The 25,710-nt window shown below is 38.1% G+C and overlaps 1 protein-coding gene across 6 annotated transcripts in view; it reads right to left on the reverse strand.

Moving 5' to 3' along the window:
* Positions 1–25,710, reverse strand: part of TBC1D4 (TBC1 domain family member 4) — a 195,162-nt gene that overhangs the window by 29,874 nt on the left and 139,578 nt on the right. For 2 of the 6 annotated variants that reach the window (XM_045978309.1, XM_045978308.1), the window contains exons 6-12: positions 24,865–24,956; positions 24,471–24,581; positions 18,790–18,909; positions 13,200–13,274; positions 11,211–11,437; positions 8,952–9,116; positions 3,919–3,942 (exon numbers count right to left, since the gene is read on the reverse strand). In XM_045978309.1, the coding sequence (XP_045834265.1) occupies positions 3,919–3,942; positions 8,952–9,116; positions 11,211–11,437; positions 13,200–13,274; positions 18,790–18,909; positions 24,471–24,581; positions 24,865–24,956 (814 nt within the window). The remainder of the gene's footprint in view (positions 1–3,918; positions 3,943–8,951; positions 9,117–11,210; positions 11,438–13,199; positions 13,275–18,789; positions 18,910–24,470; positions 24,582–24,864; positions 24,957–25,710) is intronic. The other 4 variants (XM_045978304.1, XM_045978303.1, XM_045978306.1 and 1 more) reach the window with 2 other exon arrangements.

The following is a 25,710-nucleotide window of genomic DNA, read 5'->3' on the forward strand; positions in this document are numbered from 1 at the left end:
AGGAGCATCTAAAAGCTAAATGAAAGACTTCTGAAGAAGTACCTATTTGAATATGCCTCATGGGGTAAATGTTCAGTAATTCCTCTTTCCTTCTTAGCAGCTCTAACAAAGAGAACTAGAGTAAACTAAACCAAAGGATTGTTAAATTTTTATATTTTAATGCTGGAATTAAAACATCTTTTAAAAATTGCCTTCCAAAAAAAAAAAAAAAAAAATCACAGGGCACCTGGGTGGCTCAGTGGGTTAAAGCCTCTGCCTTCGGTTCAGGTCATGATCCCAGGGTTCTGGGTTCAAGCCCTGCATCGGGTTCTCTGCTCGGCGGAAGCCTGCTTCTCCCTCTTTCTCTCTGCCTGCTTCTCTGCCTACTTGTGATTTCTGTCTGTCAAATAAACAAAAATCTTTAAAAAATAAAATAAAATAAATCACCTTCCAATTCACTGTTGATTACCCATCAAATGTCTGATAGTACTAAACATAAAACAGAAAAGTACCCCTATCAACTTCATTATTGTCTCTAAAATATGTGCTTTTGGGGGACTGGGTCAGAAAACAGGTCCATAAAGTACCCCTCCCATTAGCCCATTACAAAGTTGAAAGTTTCATAACATCTAAAATTTTATATCTTATAATCTAAATAGATTGCCAAATGACACATTTTTCTTCTTAGGTCTGGAATTTAATGGTCAGAATTTATAAGCCAAAAATTAGCAGTCAAAATATAAGATAATGATATACTTAAAAGAACTTACATAACAGATCCTTGATCCTTTATCTTGTACTAAAAAAGGGCATCCTGAAAAAGCAGGCTGGTGGCTGAGAGAAGGCAAAAGCCACCCTGCTTCACCTCATTAGAGAAACCCTGTCTCCAGAAGTCAGAGTCCAGATAAGGCTTTCAAAGTACGCAGCTCACCGCAGCTCGCCTTTTGATTTACATGTGCTCAGCAATCTGACTTTCCTAAGGTGGCAACTGCATTGTCCTAAGCATTTTACAAATATGAACTCACTTTATCCTCACAATGGGGTATGTGTTACTTCTGTTCCCATTTTTAGTGAGGAAGCTAAGGTCTGAGTATCTTGCCCCCAGCTGCGTGGGCAGTAAGTGGAGGAGCCAGGATTCAAATCCGGGCAGTCCAGAAGCCAGACACTTGGGCACTGCAGCTTATCATGCCAGTGTAAATACTCTGCATTAGTTCACACAAAGCACGATCAGACCATAAAAGTAAAGCTGTCCGGACCCCAGGGACCCTGTGTGCTCTAGTGAAAAAGAAGTCAGTCTCTAGCATGAAGTCTTTTGATCAGTATGCCTTTTTCCATCTTTTCAGGGAATAAAGTCATAACTTCAAAGAATTAGGTTTTCATTTATGCAGATGTCTCATTTCTTCTTTGCTTTTGAAATACCTCCATTCCAAAATGCAAATACTTCTTAAAATAACGGGATCAAATAAAAAACACATTAATATGGTAGACTAGACTTATATTAGTGTATGAATTATCTTTACATTTTTTTAAAATGATAAATTACAACAATTTCCTATTTTTTTATATAGCCTTTTCCCTCCTGTTTTCGCATTTTGGAACACCAACATGCACATTATGAAACTGCTTCCCAAGAGACATATTCAGAAAAAGTATTTTGTGCCAGAATTACCTGTACTAAAAATGTGTGATATTAAAATGAATAACTAGAAAGGGAAGAAAATGTGGAGAACTCCCACATATTTTTGTATTGGTGTATTCTATATATACGTCCTATTACCAGTCAGCAATTAATCAAGCAATTAATTAACCCAAAAGGCACCAATGAGAGCTTTACAAGGAGAAGAAACATCCTATCTTACATGTTATCACCCTGTAGGCTGGGAGGAATTTCCAAGTCCTTCTGGACACAGCATGAATCCAGAGCTATGGATATAATATGAACCCTCCCACAAAGCTTCAAGATAACTTTTTAATACATCTTTGGCCAAGAAGTTAGAAGCTTCACCACATCAACTGTTAAATTAACATTATACTTCTGTATTCATACGGAATTTTTAAAGCATACTTCTATGCTTTAATAACAATTAATTCACTGGATATTCTATATAAAATGAAGATGTTTTCGTGACCACTCACAGGGACTCTACTTTAAGGTTGCAGTCACATTTTACTCCCCCTGCCCTGACCCCCCCCCCCCCCCAGGGCAATACAGATACATTTTTCACAAAGGTCCTGGGCAAGGACCTCTTTACAAAGGGGTTATTCTGCTGAGCAGCAAACTGCCCCCCCCATCCTCCTGCCCTCTAACCCCCACTGAAAACTATCAGCATTATCAAGTCCAAAAAATGACTAGTACTGATTAAAGCTACATGGAAATTACAACGTTTTACAACTCAAGATAGAATCAAGACTTGATTAGCGTGATAGCAACTATGTGCCAGAAATCTGAAAAAGCCTTCTCTCTGTAAATACCTCAGGAAAAACTCATGGAACAACACCGTGATGAAACTTCAGCTTTTCCCACAGGATCCATAGTATAATTTAACTCATAGTCCCATCAGGTACACTAATAGGTTACCTAAGTCCTGGCTTTCAACTGGGGACAATCCTATCATTCTATGGAAAATATTTACTAATTAAATAAAATTGATATTGAAATATTCTAGTGGAAAACAATATGTAGCATCTAAGCTATGAATCAGAGATAGATTAATCAGCAGAGCAATGTGTAAAACAAACAAAAAGAATGAGAAAAACAAAGAGTTTTATTTCCTAAACTCTACATTGAATGCTAATTTTTAAAAGATCAAATTCTTTGCATTGGAATTTTAAGTATCTCTGCGTAGCAAGCTCATTTGCTTACTCACATCCCTAAAACCTAAAATTAAGAAAATAATATCAAGCAAGATACAAAACATCCCTGGGGTTCAATTTAACCCTATGTAAAGTAAGGAAATTACAGGCCAAATGATTTCTAAGGTAATAAACAGACCTACTTCTATGCCTATTGTAGAATCTACAAAGACACACAGTAAAACTAACATTTTCATTAGGCTTTAAAAAGTAGATTAAAAAGTATTATTTAAAGGTCTTACACCCAACCAGTAAAAAGTGCCTGTCAGTGAAAAGTCTCAGTCTTATCAATGTGGCCAAAATAATTTTCTTTTTTCTCCTTTCTCTTTTCTCCTTCTTTTTCATTCTAGTTCAGCCTTTAATGTGTGTTTTCACTCCAGCTGGAAAGAAATCTAAATGTTAGTGGCTCCAAACAGATGGGTATGTCTGTTTCACTGGATTCCTGATATAAGCTAAGTATAGAAACTAGAACAAAGCAAAAAATAATCATCTTCAATTAAGTTTTTCAGTGTTTACCAAAAAAACATGCGGATCAAGAGGAAGAAATGTCACTACAGATGTGGTCAGACTTCCATAATAAGGAAGTAGGTATTTTCCTTTGTCCGGATCTGTGGGAGGTCTGGCCCCCAGCAGTATCTCAAGGTAACCAATGAGTGAAGAATTAAGGTGAACTGAAATAGATTAACAATTCTCTTTGGGAGGATCTTTTAGGATGCTCATTTCTGCATCTTCTCAGGATTTAAAATAAATATCTTAGGTATACATATGTACCTCCAAATGAGCAAATTCATGTTTATTAATTCAAAATTCAAATTGGGCTTTGACTGAAGGCCACAGCACTGTACTAAGGAATTGTCAACATGGAATAGAGTAGAAACAGGATTTCTGTTTACAATCAACATTTTATATGATCATTTATGATCTCTGATTACACCAGGCATCACATTTTCCCTACTACATAACCATCAGAGTACTGGAATGTTGACATGCACTCAGGAGACAGCCAAAACTGCTTTTTAAAAGGAGTGATATTCAGTTGGGAGAAATTTTGAATGTTTATAAGAACATATTTAGACCTCAAATCACCTTGATTCTGAAGTGGTGTCCTGTCTAGTACAACAGGAAAAGAAGAAACAACATTAGCACACATAGAGAGATATATGTACAATACAGGATTTAGAATAAAAAGGCATTCCCATTAGTCATCAGTAAGGCATAGATAAGGCAATAATGAACCATGAGTTATGATAATACTATTTTTATCAGTGAACACAAGAGAACTACATGGAACCAAAACTGTACCACAAAGTACTTCTACAGCAAAAATCTTATTTTCTCACTGAAAAGTCTTATAAGTGAAGAGCAATAATGACGATCATTTTACTTTTGACCAATGAACTTCAATATAAATATTTTTTCAGTTACAGGCTTAAAAGCTAAGAAGCAATAAGGAGTGACAAAGATGATTGCTGATAGAAAGGATATTTCTGATAAATAAATATTATATAAATATACTATATCATTACAATTATAGTTTAGTCACTAAACGATGAAATAACATTAAATTTTTTAAAATTAATTCAAAGATAAATCAAAACACGCTTATTCCTCTTCCTTAATCATTTCAGTGCTGTGCAGATAAACCTACTTATCAATAAACCATGATAGTAAAAATATCTTGGCTCCGTTTTCTCAGCCTGCTTAAAAACAGTAATCTGACATGTTTTTAATAATTCAGGATAGAGGTCCTAGAGAAAGATGCCTAATCTGAGTTTCAAATTTCAAATTAATAGGCTTTTTAAAAAGTAGTATGGGTTAGCCTATATGTTAACCTGCTCTATGCTTTATTTGACTACGCATATTTAGAAATACAACTAATAAAATATGAGATACTCAAGTGAAAAGAAAATTATAATTTATGGTATTCTGAACATCCTCCCTTTAATATTCTGAATATTTCCAAATACTACAGTAATTACGTATGCATAATGTTCTCTCTGAAAGTAGTGATGAGAAATGTAGATTCAGAAATCACTGGGTTAGGGGCGCCTGGGTGGCTCAGTGGGTTAAGCCTCTGCCTTCGGCTTAGGTCATGATCTCAGGGTCCTGGGATTGAGCCCCACATCAGGCTCTCTGCTCAGCAGGGAGCCTGCTTCCCTGTCTCTCTCTGCCTGCCTCTCTGCCTACTTGTGATTTCTGTCTGTCAAAAAAATAAATAAAATCTTAAAAAAAAAAAAAAAAGAAATCACTGGGTTCAAACCACGCTCTTGACTATGCTTATTCTTAGGATATATAAGTATTCAGAGGGAAGGGACATGATATATGCAACTATTCACAAGTGGCTTAGAATAAAGATATATGTATGCATCTATTTACATACATACATACATGCATATATCTATTTACATATATACATTACATGTTTCTATATTTATATATATGTAAATGAACAGAGGAAATAATAAAGAAAATGTGGCAGTTTCTTTTTTTTTTTTTTTAAAGATTTTATTTTTTTATTTAACAGACAGAGATCACAAGTAGGCAGAGAGGCAGGCAGAGAGAGAGAGGAGGAAGCAGGCTCCCTGCGGAGCAGAGAGCCTGATGCGGGGCTCGATCCCAGGACCCTGGGATCATGACCTGACCCGAAGGCAGAGGCTTTAACCCACTGAACCACCCAGGCGCCCCGAAAATGTGGCAATTTATAAAAGTTGATGAATCTAGGTAAAACATTTGTAGGAGTTCTCCATAATATTTTTCAGATTTCTTGCAAATCTAAAATTATTTCCAAGTACAAAGTGAAAAAACACCCTCTCAAAAAAAAAGAAAAAAGAAAAAACACCCTCTCCAAGACTGTAACTAGTAAATTTATGTCCAAGTAAATTACTAGTTGAAATAAACCTATTAGAAATTTGTCCAACAATTTTACTATTGTGGATGTAGTCCTCAATAATGGATAGATATGCACAACTAATAATATACAGGATTACTATTTTTTAAAGATTTTATTTTGTTAAGTAATCTCTATACCCAACATGAAGCTCAAATTTACAACCCCAAGATCAAGAATAACACACTCTAAAAACTGAGCCAGCCAGATGCCCCAGCAGTACTCTTTGAATAACCAAAAACTAAGGCGCCTGGGTGTCTCAGTCGGCCAAGTGTCTGACTCTTGATTTTGGTTCAGGTCATGATCTCGGGGTTGTGATATCAAGCCCCATGTCGGGCTCTGTGGTGGGCACGGAGCTTGCTTTAGGATTCTCTCCGCCCCTCTCCTTCTGCTCTTCTCACTGCTCAAGCTCTCTCTAAATAAAAAAAATAAAATAAAATAAAATAAAATAAAAACAATCCATATGTCCAATGGCAAAAAACAAACAAATAAATTGTAACATTAGATGGAATACTATACAGCAATAAAAAATTAATGAAGTGCACATAAAAATCGGAATGAATCTCAGAAACTAATGTGCAATAAAAGAAACCAGAATCATTCCATTTATATAAAGTTCAAAACCAGGCAAATATGAACTATGTGGTCAGGAGGAGGGGAAGGAATTCAGTAGGAAATGGCAAGGAACTGTGGGAGTGCTGATAGCATTCCAGTTATTGATGGAGGGGGCACGGCAGGATTCACTCTGTGATAATCCAATGAGCTGTATTCTCATGACTGGTGTACTTTTCTATGAAAATAAAAATTTTAAGTCTCTTTTTGGCCTACTGATTCTAGGCTTGTCAAATTACAAAAATAAATAAAAAGTGTACAGAAGCAAAAGAAAAATGTACAAAAATGTGCTCTCTGGTTTTTAGATTTTCTCAGAGCCAAGAAAATATAACAAAGTACAGAAAACAGGATTATTTCTAATGATCCTACAAATTTAAAATTTTCCCAAGCGGGGCGCCTGGGTGGCTCAGTGGGTTAAGCCTCTGCCTTCGGTTCAGGTCATGGTCTTGGGGTCCTGGGATCGAGGCCTACATCAGGCTCTCTGCTCAGCGGGGAGCCTGTTTCCCCCTCTCTCTCCTGCCTCTCTGCCAACTTGGGATCTCTGCCTGTCAAATAAAGAAATAAAATCCTTAAAAAAATTAATTTAAAAAAATAAATAAAATGAAATTTTCCTACAGGTTTTAATATCACTTCAAGTAAGATAGCTACAAAAAGTAAAAATTTATAACGTAAAACTAACATATACTTGCCTCTGACTTCAATATCCCTCATTAGAATGAGGTACAGAGGACAAAGAAGTGATAAACAAGAAAAATGCCTACACTTACGCAAAACCACTAAAGATGAATATGTAATACTCTACACTATAAATAAACACTATAAATAATCTAAGAAAAAGTCACTGTTTGGGTATTCTGCATCCTGTTCACAGCTAACATTTGATCTTCTCAATGGCTTTTCCTAATTTTCACTTTCAGGCAGGCTTCTGTTTCCAGAAGAAAACTCGGACTGTCCAGATGCTCACTTGAACTAACAGAATAAGAAACTGCCCACGTGTTTCACTGAGAGTGTTGTATTCCTATTCATCGGCAGTGCTATAGAGATAAGGCAAACTGACATTTTTATACATGTATATTGTTGGTTCTCTCAATTCATGGCATATTCCATATATATTAGACTGCTTTTGTAGCCAATTTTGTTTAACTCTTCTTCCATAAGGTTGTCCCTGAAAAACCTCTTATTATTGTTTTTAATATTTATTTTTTTAAAGTAATCGCTATACCCAACGTGGGGCTCAAACTCATGACCCCAAGAGTCACACACTCTACTGACTAAGCCAGTCAGGCTCCCCTGTGGAAAAAAAACCCTTAAAATCGGTTCTTCAGGTTAACTTCCTTCACTAGAAACTCAATGTATGAACATGACTTTGTACCAATTCAGAAGAAATTCAGATTCAAATTGTTTTAAATCCAATATTAACTATCTTTCTTGGAGTGAAAACAGTTGGCACACGTAGACAGAAGATACTACTCAGAGATAATTCCAGGATTAGTCTAATGTAACCAGTTACTGAAGGTTACACAGTTAAATGCTAACTTTTAGGATATCTTAAGTCTGAAAAAAATGAGGCCAAAAGAATATCCAAGAAAATCTCAGTGGCACACAGGCTGATTGGTAACAGTCATTCCTCTCCTTGACTGCAAGAAGTGCCAAATAGCAAATGACTAGAACACCCAAATGTCTATCAGCAAGGGAGTGGGTAAACTGTGGTGTATGAAATGGAATACTTGAGATGGAAAAAAAAAAAAAAAAGAATGAGTCAATTGACACATAAAAACCAGAATGAATATCACAAACTTCTAAGCCAGCAACAGTTAATCCCTTCGAAAGAAATCCCAACTTAATGGACCACTTTCCAGAGGCTGTCAATATCCCACTAATAATTTGGATAATAGTAAGGTTTCATAACTTTAAATTTTTAAAAAAGACAATTCCCCCAAAATCACTCAATCTAATTTTGTGTAGCTAAAAGCACAAAGAAGATTTAAGAGGTTATTATATTTTCAATATTGGAAATGAACCAAAATCAAATATCTACAAGATTCAAGAAATCCTTCCTGCTCTCTGAAAGTTGTCATGAACAGGGTAGCACACGCATAATGTAATTACACCCAGTTTCAGAGAAGTAAGTCTGTGTCACTGAAAACTCAAAGAAATGCCTAGGATATATTCTATGTACTTAAAGATATATTGTATCCATCACTTAAGTACACTTGTTTAAATCAGTGGCTTTCAGATTCCATATCATATGCCCAGAGAGGCTAAGAAAAAAAGCACAACTGGGGCAGATTTGCTTAGTCTGTGTTAGCACCAAGGCTTGTTGTAAACAACACAAAGCTGAGACTCTGGAGCATACGGGGTAGAATCACACAGACAGTAGAAAAAGAGATGATTCAAAAAGTAAGATGATCATGTTGTTAAAAGCTTCAAAACACTGGTTTTAAAAGTTTGCTTGATAAAAGTCATCAGAATTAAAACTGACATATTAGAGATGGATTAGAACAAGCACAGCATACGGATGCACCAACGTCACTCCAAAATTCATCAGCCACTTTTTAGTAACATATCAGTATATCACTGCAGAAAACTTTGCTTTGCAAACAGAGGACACTGATCTCACCTGATTTCATTTTCATACTGTGGGGACAGTCTACCTGAATTCTGGTAAAAGCTTTTCAGGAAAGAGGGGGCAGTGAAGGAAGGGGCAGAGAAGGAAGTGTGTAGACTTGGAAGGCTGGAGGAAGAGATACTCTCCTTGGGCATGCGCCGCACTGAAGGAAGAATGCTGAGAAAACACCAAATTTGTCTTAATTTAGATTTCGACAAAATCTTCATTCACTATGAAAAAGCATATAAACTGGCTCTTGCTATCGATTTAAGCTTTTCTTTCAAAGGTCAGGACTGGAAAGAGGGGAGCATGCAGTTGTCTCTTTCAATGACCGTGACCTAGCTCACTCTTCACAAACTAACCTCCTCACTCAGCATGACCAACCAGACGTGTTGGTCTCTGAAAAATTCAAGATTTTAGGACAAACGGTGTTTGTTTTTACATGCAAAAGATACTTCAAGGGAAAAAAGTAGGAAAGCAGAAATAATTACAGGAAACACGTTCCTGTGAAAGATTATCAGTAGTTCAAAGACTTAGCTATTTTAAAGATATAAACCCTTCAAAAAATTTAGGAACAACATGTTTGGTTGTTGAAAGCCATCATAATACCTCTGGCTTAACAAACATTAATGTCCATGTGTTCCCTGTAGCCTGTGGGACTGTGTCCACAGTTTGCCCTGAATCCTTGAACCTCTTCCACTGACAGCTATTTTCAAAAGATTCCTTTCCTAGCAAGTTTTCACAATAGCACAAATAGCATCTTTTCATATTACAAGAATTATTTGAGCATCTACATTATAAGATGTAAGGAGAAATAGAGAAATCACTTATAATAAGTTTAAAATAATGTTTTAAGTTCTTGGTAACATTTCCTGCAAAAAACAGACTTATTGCTTTGTATAAATATAAATTTTAGTGGTCATTTTTAAAAAAACCCTTGATAGACACATGAATACTTAATCTTTTTTTAGAAAAGAAACTCTGAGAAAAATTAATTCTGTTAATCTCTTTTATTTTCATATATCTGAAATATCTATCTTATTTCTAAGTATCAAATCAGTCAAAAAACAACACTGAAGATAAAATAGTATCCTTAAAAGAAATGTGGGTAAATTTGATAACAACTAATTAATTAATTAATATAATTATTATATGTAGTTATAACTAATACAATTAATTAAGTAGTAATAAGTAATCAACAATTCATCTTCCCTTTTACTTAGAGTTCTGGATTTTCCTTCAACTGGGATGACTATCAGATTGTTTCCTGGATCAAACTCGCAGGCAAAGAAGGAAAACAAAATTAATTCTAGGATACCAATTCTGATATGTGCAACACAGGAAGAAGCAAAACCATGCTGCAATTCTGGATTTACGCCCTTTATTATATCTTACCAAATGCCAAACAATTCTGTTTAATTATTTCTTAAATACCATATCAGATCATTTCTAATGAACACTTCCTGTCAGTTATGAAATGTATATTCTTCTTTACAGACATCCTTTTGTTCTAGATAAAATTTCTATAATTTTCATTTGGGGCTTTAATTCATTATGAAATATAGCTAAATTTCATCACAGGTAGGAAGGTAAATTTGGTAATTTTTTTAACCCTTGTATTTTATTATAGGCTAACAGGACATTCTCCCGCTATGTAGGTGATTTTCAAATTTGCTGACTCTCTTTCATTAAAGCCACCATCAAGAGTCATTTATGGTTTGTCTCCCTCCCAATCCCATCTTGTTTCATTTATTCTTCTCCTATCCCCCTAAAAAGACACTGAGTAACATGTGTTGTCACCAAGTTTTTCAGAGAAAACAATTGCATAATATCTTGTTTTCCCCATTTTTCTGGGGAGGGGAGTGTCTTCACCCGAAATGTTTTAATTCTTCTCTTGGGGTGTACTTTAAATCTTGTCCTGTTTCCTTCAGTAATGAAGGTTTTTTATAATTCAATTCATTTTTCTGGTCTTTCTAAAACCAAAATGTTGACTCTATACTGATCAGAACAAGTGACAGAAGAACTGTATTTCAGGGCACCTGGGTGGCTCAGCGGGTTAAGCCTCTACCTTCGGCTCAGGTCATGATCTCAGGGTCCTGGGATCAAGCCACACAATTGGGCTCTCTGCTCAGCAGGGAGCCTGCTTTCCCCTCTCTCTGCCTGCCTCTCTGCCTACTTGTGATTTCTCTCTCTGTCAAATAAATAAATAAAATCTTAAAAAAAAAAAAAAAAAATTGTATTTCATCTTCCAGAAAGGAGGTTTGGACTCACCTGCACTGTTCGCTGGAGCTCTGCCTCAGAAGAGGGGAGCGGACACCGTGAGCTCTCCCATCCTGCAAATTCAGCTTTCTCTTTGTGCTTGAAGGTGGGTGGCTGAACGTGTGTGCCCGTCTTCGAAACTGTGGGGAGTCAGAATCCTCTTCGGGGAACGTTTGCCACGCTGAGGACAATGGGGAGGCTGGTGGTGTTCCCGGTGGAGAGTCTCCTGGTGAATAATCCTGAAAAGCAAGTTGAAGTGAAGTCTTTTTTTCCTACATGGGTCATGGCAGATCTGCTTCAACACACAGAGCTCAAAAGTGACAGGGCGCCTCTTCTTCCTCCTGAGTCATGACAAAACTTTTTTTTTTCTTCACTCAATCCATGCTGAAGGCTAATCAGTATCACCACAACCCATTTCTTCTGATAAGCAGCTGTAACCCAGCATCCGTAAAGATAGGCAGAAAGTGAAAGGAATGATAAGACAAGGTATTCTTTCCCCCTAACACTGTGTGGTAAAACGCTATGGCTACTGTACTTTTCTCACTGTTGCCAGAAAGATGAAAAGGCATCATGACCAAAAGAGGGTGGAGTCTGTGTTTACAAATCTACTGATTTCCGTGACATATCGGCTGCATGTTTCCTGTACTGTCAAAACAATATCACAGTGCTTGAGCGTCCAAGTTCCATGGCAAAGCCTTCAGGAAAGTAAAATAAAGCCTGTTAAGTATCTTCCCTCACTGTGGATGTTTCTCTCCAATGACATGTTCCCTGAGGTAAAATTTTTTAAAAGACATGAAAAACAGGAAATGAATGAAAACTGAGCTATGCCGGGATGCCTCTCATATTGCATGGGGAGACATCATAAATCTCTCAATTTAGACAGGTATGCTCTTTATGCTTTCCAAAACAGGCACCGCTGTAGAAATGTTGAGCTTGATAAACATGGCTTGGGGTTAACAGATTCAGAGCGAGACTGAGTCCTCAATTCTGTCGACACAAAGTTCAGCAAAAATATTTTAGTGTTTTCCATAAGAAAACTGGTTGCATAGACCTCAGGTTACATATTGCGTGATCCAGGAAGCAGGAAATCAAACCTACTGAGAACTGTCTATGAGATAAAGAGGAGCCTAATGCGACCATTAATATGGCGGGGCTTGGGGGGAGTTAGAAATGGAGGAAAGTAATGTGGAGATAGAACAAACCATAAAAAGATCGCTCTACCAGTGCTGTAATTACAGGGCTTTTTTTTCGGTGGCTTTGAATCAACAGTTGCCCAAACAACGGTCCTCCTAAGCCTACTATCTCCAAACAGTAAAAAGCCTGATAGAGCTCCAGGAGCCTGGAAGAGGGTGTGTTCTGTCCTAACACGAGAAAGGAGCAGCTAAGCAGAGAGCAACATACTTTCCTGACCCTTTTTATTTAAAACAATAGTATTTTTAATTTAGTTTAGCATCAATTCAATACCTTAAATTTAATTTTAAAGATTTTATTTATTTGACACAGAGAGAGAGATGATCACAAGTAGGCAGAGAGGCAGGCAGAGGGAGAGGGGGAAGCGGGCTCCCTGCTGAGCAGAAAGCCCATTGTGGGACTCAATCCCAGGACCCTGAGACCATGACCTGAGCTGAAGGCAGAGGCTTAATCCTCTGAGCCACCCAAGCGCCCACCTTAAATTTAATTTTCATAATAACGAGTATTTGTTAAAAGTCAGGGTGGCCTTCACACGATCTGCCTTCGGCTCGGGTCGTGATCTCAGGGTCCTGGGATTGAGGCCTGCGTCGTTGGGCTTTCTGCTCAGCAGGGAGCCTGCTTCCCCTCTCTCTGACTGACTCTCTGCCTACTTGTGATCTCTGTCTGTCAAATAAATAAATAAATAAATCTTTAAAAAAAAAAAGAAGTCATACAGGACTCAACACAAAATGACAGAGTTATATTACCCTATCAATGTCGTGTTTTGTCAAGCAGCAAGTAGTACTAAAAATGAGAACCGAGATGGGATACCTTCTCCGAAGCAAGGCTGTTGGACCGTTCGAAGCTGTCCATACTTCCAAGCCGACCTCTCATTCTGTTAGCTCCCTGAATGAAGAGAATAGAATTCAGTTGTTCATATGGTTTAAATTTTTACTTTAAAACTATAAAAGGCAGTCGCCTCCTTAGGTTAGCATTAAATGTATACTTCTGCGGTTCGCTCAAATTTGTCCGCAGTATTCACAGCCATGCCTGCAAGGTAAACAGAACCACGCGTTACCTACTTGCACTGCTTCTAAATCAGTCATTAGATAACTAGATACTCAGACCAAGCTTTTCGATGGTACTCTGGTTATAAGGTTAAACATCCTTCATCCGTAGGATCAGGAGAACAGAGTAAGATCAGAGAGTACCCCATTCGCTTCATGTCTCATACAGATAAACACAATCATGGAAGGCAGAGCATACAAACCACAACCGTTATAAAGAAAATGATTTAATACATGCAACAGAAGCTAGATGGCAAACATCATCCCTCATGTTGTAAGATTATAACAAACAGGTTTTTCAAAACTGTGTCATGAAATGCATAGATTTCGTTTCTTTCATTCTTCCATAATGCAAACTACAGCAAGAAAGTATTTCTCTCTAGAAGACTACACATCAGTCTGCTTCAATACTGGTTCTTGATTTCCTTTTTACGGTTGTTTGGTATGAAATTCATGGATGATCTGACAAAGAGGAACCAAAGCAATCATCTCATCTACTATATACTTTACTGTTATTACAACTCCTATCTTGTACAATCTGTTTTTCATGTAGTCAACAAGTTTCTGAGCAATCACAAATTTATTACAAAAGTCACCCACAGAACTCAGTGTGGTCAAACATCACATAATCCATCAATTGCAAAATTTTTCCTTCTTCGTTGAGTTTCCCATTCTAGAAACTGGTCTTTCTGCCCTACTCTAGACAGGTTGTAATTTAGACTTGCCCAGTATTTTTCTTTACTATCAACCTAGACATCTCCTTTAATACTACCCTATGTCGAAATTTGTGTCTTTGATCCCATGTCTTCCTTTTTTTTTTTTTTTTTTTTGTTTACTTCCTCATTTTGGTATAGAGTACATACTCCAGGTGCCTCCTGAGAAAGGGAGACTGGGGTATTTTCTCTTTCTGCAATTCCTACCACTCGGCTTTTAGATCTTTAGACTGATTCTTCAAGTTTTTCCTTTGTCCTATTTTCCATTTCTTTGTCATTTTGCTTTACTTTCTGGAATAGTTTTTCAACTCTTGCATCCCAGACTTCAATTGAATTTTTCTTTTTATGTCTACTACCAGAAAGTTCTTTCTTCTTCACCCAATTGACAGTTGATTCAATTGTTCACTCCAGTGACTGCTGTTGTCTCTCAATTGACTATTTTATATTGATGGTATCCCACACCAAGTTTTATAGAAGCAATCTTTATTTTTAGCTCTGTATATTAATTATGGTTTTCTATTTCTGATGGCACCATAAATAACAACTATACCAACAGTAAAATTAATAGCTGCATCAAATATTAATGAGTTCCTACAGTCTGCTATATACCGTGTTAAGCATTTTATAATGCATTATCTCATTTAATCCTCACAAAAATTCTATGAGGTAGGTATAGTTACATAGCTCAACTTTACCATTAATGAGACGGAAATTCTGATAGATTATGTTGCCAAAGTTTACACAGCTAGTTAAGGACAGGGCAGCAATTTGAACCCAGGAAGTTCAGCTTAACAGTGAAGCTCTTGAATTGGTACCCACATCTCCTAGAAACAGAGCTTTGTGAAAAGTGGAATTACTGATAAAACTAAGTAGCTGATGCTGGTAATTTTGCAAATGTCCTAGAACCTGGTCAAGGTTCTTTCAATTCTTCAGTTTTATGCAGAACAGAGATAGTTCCAGAATAAACTATATTTGTGGCTGCCTGCTTATCTTAAAACAGGTTATTTGGTCACAATCAAGTAACAAGTTGGACAGGTATCAAATCCTTGCCGTTATTAGAAAAGCACTTAAATCACACATTTTACTCATAGTAGTGTTTTTTTTTTAAAGATTTTATTTATTTATTTGACACAGAGAGAGATCACAAGTAGGCAGAGAGGCAGGCAGAGAGAGAGGAGGAAGCAGGCTCCCTGCGGAGCAGAGAGCCCTATGCGGGGCTTGATCCCAGGACCCTGAGATCATGACCTGAGCTGAAGGCAGCGGCTTAATCCACTGAGCCACCCAGGCGCCCTCATAGTAGTGTTTTATCTGTATGTTTGTGTGTGTGTATGTGCACAAAGAAAAACAAACTTTAAAATTATCCTCTACCACAGTCGTTAATTCACACATTTCATCAAGGAAGGAAAACGGATAGTAAGTACTCTGAGAGAAGCACAAAATGAGGGCTATTTTTGTACGATGCATGCTTTATACTGTAAATATCCCCCATTTGGAAATACATATCAATAAACATATAAGTAAAAATTTCCTTCTGGAGAACTCTGACTTCAGAAAAAGCAAGACAAACAAACAGAATACAAGACTGTCTTTTCACCTTTGAGCAGATAGCTTTTGCAGTTTAACTATATGATGATTTGGTAATACATGTGTCAAGCCTTTTCCCTTGGACCCACTTTTTAATGTTAATGAGCCGAGCTTCTAAGCATTTTTAAAAACACACCCTATTTCATAAACAATCATAGTTAGTTAAATAAACTGTCTAGACATTTTAAAATCGCAGCAATTAGGAGCCACACTCTATGATTGGAGTGTCAATTTTCTACTACGTAACTCAGAAAGAAAGAGCTAAACTAACCAGTTTTAGAAGTACACAAACCTCTTTTCTACGTAACCTTTAACACAACATGGGTAGCTGCCAACCTTCCCCTTAAGTCCGTTCTGTTGCACATGGCGCAAGCAAGATCTTGTTAGGTCACATAATTTATGGCACTTGGCAGCACTGTGCGACACCAGCCGCAGTCTCTGCCTTGACCAAAATAGACGGGCTGTGCCCTTGCTGAGATCACAGACGCTCAAGGCCAGGAGAGCGGCACTTCAAAGTCAGCCCTGCAGTGCTGTGCAAAACGCCAAGGTACTAAATGGGGGTAAGGAGAGTAACACTCTAAGTCCCCTTCGGTCATTGTGTAAAGGACAGAGTTTCCAGAGCTCACCACATATCATCTACAGTGGGATATTTTCTCAACAGACTGACATTTCATCCTCATAGTAACATGACGTAAGCACGTTATCAATATACACATCTCACAAATGGGAAAACTGGCAGGAAAGGTAAATAATTTGTCTGAGATCATAAATAGAAAGTCTACATCAATATAAAATCGAGATCATAAATATAAAGCCAGGTCTTGAATTCAGGTCCCCTGACCACCTACTTAAATGGCCTTTCCACTAAAATTCTCACTGAATACTATGGAAGAGAGGGGAGGGAGGGAAGGGAGAAGGGAAGGAAAGGGAGAGAAAGAAGGAACATGTAATTTATAAATACTGAAAAAAAAAAAAAGGATAAGAAAGTTTTATGAAATGTTGTGTTCACACACTTCTGATTCATCTCCTAGAATTTTCTTTTCCTCCATTCCGTCTTCTGCTGACAACAGTATTGATAACTGATCATGGTCGCTATAAGGCTTTTGCTAGAATCAGAAGAATTTCAATCATTAAGAGGAATACCCATTAAAGTAATTTGAGTTCTGGCAAAGAAATAAAAAATAAGTGCACCCTTTATCAGAAGGTACCGTCCTAATGTTCTATTGCACTTAACTTTCTGACCCTTTGGATCCTGACCCTTTGGAAGACAACAGGCTCACTATTTTGTAGACCATACCTCCATGCGGGTTTGCTGATGCCACCTCAGGATCTGATTCAAGTCCCTGCCCCTTTGGCAAGAATAGCACAGAAGTTCTGTATTCTCTGTATCAAGTGGCACCAGATTTCAATGTGTCCCGTTGCTGAGGACGTTCTACTGGATCGCTTGAATAAGGTGGTGTCCACCAGGCTTCTCTACTGTAAAGTTACTACTTTTGTCTTTGCAATTAATAAATATTAATTAAATCTAGTAAATATCCTGATCATGATCAAATTTCTAAGGTATGCATTCATTTTTCATATCAGAGTAAGTCCATCATTTCCCATTTTCCATAACAGTCCTTTGCTATCTTTATTTTGATGTTTACAGGTGAATGGTGAGAGCCCTTCAAGGTCTTTATGACATACCGCCGTCTTTCTTTGAGCATTCCCTTCCTAGCTACAACACCAGCATGCTCCGGGCTTACCCTGCACTTTCCCCTGCAGTCCTGGAATCAGACATTTCTCCCAGGATTCTAGTTCCTTCTTGTAGAATGATATACAGAAACCAAAATCTGGGTGTTTGGTGTCCCCAACCAGGCTTAATTTAATCTCTAGTATTTGCATAAAAGCTGTTTCCAGTTCCTATCAGTGAACAGAGCCAGGGACCCTAACACACACACACACACACACACACACACACACACACGTTAACATATATTTTAAAATAAATTAAAATATATTAACGATATTAAAAATAAATTCAAAAGTACAGAGACAGATAACCAGGATCATATACTGTTACCTCTGAGTTGAATCCAACAACATAGCATTTATTCTCATTTCTTCCCTCTTCATATTTGCAATTCCCTTTTCCCAGATCCTTAATACAGTTCCATATTTGACCAGTCCCCTGGGTGCAAAATTCTCCACAACTGTCACCTCACTGATGCTTTTCATCCTACTCGGGTTCCAAGCCCTGACCTCAAGGCCGCCATCCACACACACAATGCCATCCTCACCCTGCTCAAGGACTCGAACTCCTTATAACAGGCAACTTGAAAGCCTTCTCTCCTCCACTCACGCTGGCTGTGACACCCTGGACTGGGCCATCCTTCTGCAGGACGGGTTTCCTCGTTGGCTCTAGCTCTGACTTCCTGAACCAGGTTGCCCTCCTACATGGATATCCTCCCCACCACATTCTGGTTTCCACATGCTGCACCTCATGAGCCTCTGTATCCCCACTCTGAGCCATGTGGGTCCCCCACCCTCCAGCTCTAAGACATCTACCTCGCCTGGACTCATCTAAGAGCTTTAGGACTGAATTATTCAGGAAGAGAAAAATGAAGAGAAGAGAAATCACTTTTGATAGTAAAATAAAACACATAATAAAATAAATGGAATACATAAATTCTTATTAATATTATTTTAGTATTTCCTGTCAGCTCTTAATAATAGCAAAATGAAACTTACTTTATATGACAAATAAGTTCATATAATATTGGACATCAATATTCTATTTCCCCTTTTTTATATATATATCTCTACTACTAAGTCTCTTCTCAAACTTAGGTATTAGAGGCATCAGAATAAATCATGAGATTACTTAAAGTCAGTTAACTAAAAAATAAAAATAAAAAAAATAAAAATAAAGTCAGTTAACTACATTGAAGTTATCTTCAATGTAGTTTGTTGTTGTGTTTTTTTTTTAAAGGAAATTTTCCAGAGTCATTGAGCGTGAAGTAAAACAGCAAACACAGACATTAATATCTAATTGAAAGAGTCTCAGTTTAATCTTACCCTTGAGAAGATATTTTCCAGGGAGCTAGTTAAAGATCTCTTCGCTTTATTTTTCAGAATGTCAAGTTTAAACCTTCCACTGCTTGTTGCATTTTCCGGGATTGTACTATTTGAAATAGTCTATAGAAAGAAAAACAGATAAATTTTAGTTTAGAAATGCTCAAGGTTAAATGAGGCTTTAAATAGGGGCTTGACTAAGCCATTAAGAAGCACAAGAATTCTTCTGTAGCTCTATTAAGGAGTAATAATTTAGGTTCCACACTGTGAGCATACAGATTATAAGGGCAGGGGTTCACTTTTTAATATTATAAGTAATAAAAAACCACAGAAGATCTTTCCTTTATGCCTTTCTTTCTGCTAATATATTCCTATTGCATTTAACAAAAATTAAACTTGAGATGTCAATTTTTACTGCTATTCTGATTAACAACTATAATCATCCCTCTCCAAGCTGCACATTTTATATCCAAATTACCAAGGAAAACACAGAAAATCACTCTCAAAGAACACAGCATCTTCTAGTAAAACTGAATCTTGCTAATGCTTCTGTGACAATCCCATTTTCATTTGTGAGTGAGTCATTTATCTTTCAAATCAACAAGTACTCATTGATAGTACTAAGCTGAATGAAAATCTACAATACGTCCACTATACTAGGTTCTCTCTCTGTTTTTTTCTGTTGCACTAACAAGCTACTATGTTGGCAGTGCTAGAAAATTTCCAAGAGAGATACTTCATTATTTGTTTAAGAACAGAATATATATCATTAAACAGTAACACAAAGCAACATGTATCAAATCTGGAAGCATAAAAATTGGTTGTGGGTCTCAGTGGTCAGTAATAAAAAAAAATAGACAAGATTCTACAGGAAGAAAAAAAAAAAAATGGGGATAGAGAAGTTCCCAGCACAGGAGATGATGTTAGCAAAACCATGAAGACCAATGCTCATGGGGCAGGGAGTCAGTGCAGGTGTTTGGCTAAAACTAAGGAAAGGAGGTCAAGGTTAACTTGGAAAAGTGAGGCTGGAGATGAAATTTTAAATAGGAAGAAATCACTGATCAGAATTTATAAGCAGAGGGGCATCACTGTACAAGTAATATTTGGGGGGAGATTTATCTGAAAGGACTATTCAAAAATCACCTAAAGGACAGAAAAGCAGAAACTGAAAGACAGGTGAGAGAATTTAGCACAGTCCACACAGAAGGTAATAAAAGGTCCACATCAGAATTGGCTAACAGGGGGCGCCTGGGTGGCTCAGTGGTTTGGGCTGCTGCCTTCGGCTCGGGTCATGATCTCAGGGTCCTGGGATCGAGTCCCGCGTCGGGCTCTCTGCTTGGCAGGGAGCCTGCTTCCTCCTCTCTCTCTCTGCCTGCCTCTCTCCTTACTTGTGATCTCTATCTGTCAAATAAATAAATAAAATCTTTAAAAAAAAAAAAAAAAAAAAAAAAAAAAAAGAATTGGCTAACAGACCTAAGCTACTGATAAAAAGAAATACAACCCCCATTAAGAAAGGAAAGAAAACAATGAATGTGGATGTAGAATGGACTGGGCTCAGGTGTGGATAAAGGACTGAGAGGACATTCTTCTCAGGCTTTCAGGCAAAGAACATGACTAAAATAGGGAAATTGTATTGGGTACTTAGCACAGTGCCTGACATAGTAGCTTCTCAGTTAATACGAATAAATGAAAGGAAGAAAGGAAGGAGGGAGGGACATAGTGAGGGAAAGAGTTAGACTGAACTTAACTACTAGCAAGAAAACAATTTGTTAAGTCTCCTGTTCTGGCAAATAATCCAATCAAGAAATGGGCAGAAGATATGAACAGACATTTCTGTAAAGACGACATCCAGATGGCCAACAGACACATGAAAAAGTTCTCTACGTCACTCGGCATCAGGGAAATACAAATCAAAACCACCATGAAATACCACCTCACACCAGTCAGAATGGCTAAAATTAACAAGTCAGGAAACGACAGATGTTGGCGAGGATACAAAGAAAGGGGAACCCTCCTACACTGTTGGTGGGAATGCAAGCTGGGGCAGCCACTCTGGAAAACAGCATGGGAGGTTCCTCAAAAAGTTGAAACTAGAGCTACACTATGACCCAGCATTCGCACTACTGGGTATTTACCCTAAAGATACAAATGTAGTGATCCAAAGGGGCACGTGAACCCAAATGTTTATAGCAGAGATGTCCACAATAGCCAAACTACGGAAAGAATCTAGATGTCCATCAACAGATGAATGGATAAAGAAGATGATGTGGTGTGTGTGTGTATACACACACACACACCACACACACACACACACACACACACAGGAATACTATGCAGCCATCAAAAGAAATGAAATTTGCCATTTGCAATGAGGTAGATGGAACTAGAGAGTATTATGCTGAGCGAAATAAGTCAATTAGAGAAAGACAACTATCCCATGATCTCTCTGATATGAGGAATTTGAGAGGCAGAGTGGGGGCTTATGGGGGGTAGAGAAGGAAAAAATGAAACAAGATGGGATCAGGAGGGAGACAAACCATAAGAGAGTCTTAATCTCACAAGACAAACCGAGAGTTGCTGGGGGGTGACAGAGTAGGGAGAAGGTGGCTGGATTATAGACATTGGGGAGGGTATGTGCTATGGTGAGTGCTGTGAAATGTGTAAGCCTGATGATTCACAGACCTGTACCCCCGGGGCAAATAATACATTATATGTTAATAAAAATAATTTTTTTAAAAAAGACCACATCCCCACATTTTCAATAAATCAATTTCAATAAATCAGCCAACTTGTACTATACATTTAAAAAAAAAAAAATGTCTCCTATTCTGGGATCTTTAGTGCCCTCCATCACCAAGAATTTGCATATTCCTGCTTACACGCTGCTTTGGGCATCTAGTCAACATCACTATCACCACCAGTGACTAAAATCAGCAAGTCCATTAATAGATTTCAGTCTTTATGTTTCTTGACCTTCCTGTGTCACTGGACATGGCTTGATGTTCTAACTTGAACTTTTCCCCTACCTTGGTCACCCACCATAGCAAATCTCTTCTAGTCTCTTTCTACCCTATCATCCTCTTTTAGTCTTTTTTTGCTGGTACCATTTTAATTCGCTCGTTGCGTGAAATGCAAGGGTTCCTCAGTACCTCCACTTTGACTTCAAATCTATGCCAAAGCTCATTGTCTTCCATATTTACATCAACTCAAATACCTCTGTGAGCACCAAGTCCATTTTCTAATTAAATCTCAAACACATTCCTTTTGGGGGGGGGGGGTGGAGAGAGAGAGAGCACACATGGATGGGGGTAGGGCAGAAGGAGAGGGAGATAAAATCTTAAGCAGGATCTATGTCCAGCACAGAGCCTGATGCAGGGCTCGATCTCACCTCCCTGAGGTCATGAGATCATGACCGGAGCCGAAATCAAGAGTCAGACACTTAACTGCCTGAGCCACCCAGTCGTCCCTCAAACACACTTCTAACCCTTAACTCGTATTTCTTATTTCCACCCCTTGTCCCACACTTGTTACTGTATTTCCAGCTCAATTTCATCCACTTACCCCACATCTGACACTCTTAAGTGTCTCCCAGCAATCCCCTTTCCCTTCCTTGACACATGTTCCCGGGTCACACACAAAGTCCTGATGATCCTGCCTCCAAATAGCTCATCTCATTCCCCTCCCCACATCTCCTGTAGTGCTCTAGCTCAGCTTCTCTCCAAGACAAAATAAATTTTTAAAGACAGAATCATTCAATCTATTCATGTACCAGTGTTCTGTCTGTCTGGCGCATACTTGTATCATTATACCAATCCCACCATATCTCCATATTTTACTTTATTTGATTACATGTTGATTTTTCCTCCTCAACAATTCGATGGCAGAAAAGAGCGGTCATTATTCAACATCATTGCCTAGGGCACAGTATGCAACTTGATAAAAGTTTGTGCAATAATTACATGAATCACTTCTCGTATATTCTATTACAAAATTCTCCTGATTTGGAAATGTGACTTCAGCGCTAACACTGTCAACCCCCTCACCCATCAACCTGTCCCACAAATCAGCCATCACTATGACAACAGTATTATCTTTTATTTTTTTTTTAAGATTTTATTTATTTATTTGTCAGAGAGAGAGAGAGAGAGAGAGAGAGATCACAAGCAAGGGGAGCACCAGAGGGAGAAGCAGGCTCCCCGGTAAGCAAGGAGCCCGATGTGGGACTCAATCCCAGGACCCTGGGATCATGACCTGAACTGAAGGCAGACGCTCAACAGACTGAGCCACTCAGGCACCCCAGATTCATCTCCTTAAATTACAAATCTGATCTCATGCTCTTACCTTCAATGCCAAAGTCAGCCTTAGCACTTGAATTTCTTCATCATCTCGCCACTGCCTATCCTTCCAGCCATTATTTCCCCATCAATCCCAAGGGCATCCTAAAAACCCAGTAAGTATTCTGAAGGCCTGCATGGCGTATGTTCTGGTCAGTTACTGCATAACTTTGTGCTCAATGTCCCTTTCTTAAAAAACAATTCCTCGACTTTTTCCATTAACAAACTATCTTCCCGGGGAGCCTGGGTGGCTCAGTGGGTTAAGCCTCTGCCTTCGGCTCAGGTCATGATCCCAGGGTCCTGGGATTGAGCCCCACATCAGTTTTCCCACTCCGCAGGGAGCCTGCTTCCTCCTCTCTCTGCCTCTCTGCCTACTTGTGATCTCTGTCTGTCAGATAAATAAAATCTTTAAAACAAACAAACAAAAACAAACTATCTTCCCTAAAACTTTGGTCTCCTGTATCCCCACAAAAAAATTTCTTCCTCTTGAATTCTTGAATTCTTCCCTCCATCCTTACTCTGTATTCTGACCCTAAAGCAAGCACATAGCTACTTTTGAGCTCACTGCACAGTCTCTTAAGAAGCCCGACTGTTGCCTCTATTCTACGTGTCCATTTATCGATTTGCATTATTCCCCTTCCCAATATTTGAGCTCCTCCCTGGAGGACTCGTTCATCTCTTTTTGGTTCACCGTTATCACACAGCTTGGCTCAAAGAAGGTTCTCTCAAGGAGCTGGTTCGATGAATACAATTCAGGAATCACTAAAGTGATGTGTGCCTTCTTCTGAATAGAGTGAAATACAGTCTAACCTGACTGTGTGTTACTGAGAAGTAACAATGTCATCATCTCCTTACAAGGCTGTTGTTGGTGTCATGGGTTATCTAGATGCAGCTGGAAACACATTCTCAACCACGTGCATAAAAATACCAGACCTTCGTTTGCATCTAAAATGGCTATTTCCAAAATACTACTGCTTCTTGGGGTGTTTGCTATTTACCCTTCAAGGTTGTGTAAACTTGTAATGAAATAAAATGTTAGTATGAATTTGAAATAAAATGGATCAATATAACCAAAAGAGCATGTTCATTCTAAATCATGAACATTTGTTATTACCGTTTTTATACCAAGAACGCATTTTTTCACATTTTAAAACCCATCATTATTTTATGTCAATGTTAAAACCTCCTATAAAACTCCTAAGATGCTGAAAAATAAATCTGGCTGATAGAATTTTGGCCCTAAAAGTGAGAACACAAAGAAAAGAAACTCCTTTCACCTCTTCTGTGATACTTGGACCAAATATATAAACAAGACAAAAATAGGTCAAGGAAAAAAAAGCATCTCCTCACCGATGGGCCTTCTCCAATGTGAATGTGTGTCTTCTGCTTGGCTTCACACAGCTGCCTCAGATGTAAAATCACAAGTTCATTCTCCTCCTGGTCGCTGATGGGCTTCATTTTCTGTCCAACAGACAAACCAAGAGCACACGATGCAACACGGCTTCTCTCATTTTATTGTGTTCCCACTTGGTTTTATGTGTCTGGCAGACAGACATAAACAAAACTAAGTGTTTCACTGCTCTCAGAAGCAAGAATTACAGTGGCATTCTAGTTACTATCACATATAGTGCAATAGGATATTTATCTTTAGCTTCAGAGAGAGGAGTGAAAAAAAAAACCCTATAAAAACAGAATCCAATTCTCGTTTCTTATATCTTATTTGGGAGAATATAAATCATGCTACCTGAACTCGCTCAAAGATGTCCGCTTGCTCGTTATCTGTCAGTGATGAGAGATGCCTCTGTATGACCAGCTTGGCTCTCGGAGGGTAGAGACCTACGGAAAATGATGGGGATAAGTATTAAACAGAGCGTAACTGCAGAAATCAAAATGCATATATCATGCATGACAGCTTGTCCCTTTGCCAGCAGGCTCTGAGGTTAAATGTTCTCATGGAGAGGTGTTCCAGAAGAAGACCTTGAAGACCTTGGAACACACCTCAAAACACTACCATGAAATGATGAAGGCTAGATGGAACCCTTACCAAAATCAACGGCCCCCTGTCAGTCATCATGAAGTCAGAATTATTAACCAGAAGTTTCTAAAGGATACCAAATCACCACCATAACCAGGTGCCATATAGTATACGAACAAACACAGACACCACAGAAACTCATCGGTGAATACTAGCATTGCCCAAAATGTCTAAACTTAAACCATGATATAATACCAATTTAGTATTAATAATATTAAAAGGCAGAGCCACAGCATCAACAGCAATCTCTCCTCCTCATGCAGGTCTTGTTCCATGGTAACAAAATTTTGGGAATAGCAATAGTACCTAGTGATATAATTAGTTCTGTTATTCCACCATGAAATCATTATCTCTTTCAATCATGTTATTTTTGTATCTTTCACATCTTACACATAATTTATATCAAGTCCTTGGGCAAAAACATTTTCCATGAAAACATTTTTTTTTCACTTTTTTTTATTCATTTATAAGAGAAACAGAGAGAGCACAAGCAGGGGGAGAGGCAGAGGGAGAGGGAGAAGCAGACTCCCCCCTGAGCTGGGAGGCTAACATGGG

Source organism: Meles meles, chromosome 14 (genome assembly GCF_922984935.1).
Source record: "Meles meles chromosome 14, mMelMel3.1 paternal haplotype, whole genome shotgun sequence".
Lineage (NCBI taxonomy): Eukaryota > Metazoa > Chordata > Mammalia > Carnivora > Mustelidae > Meles > Meles meles.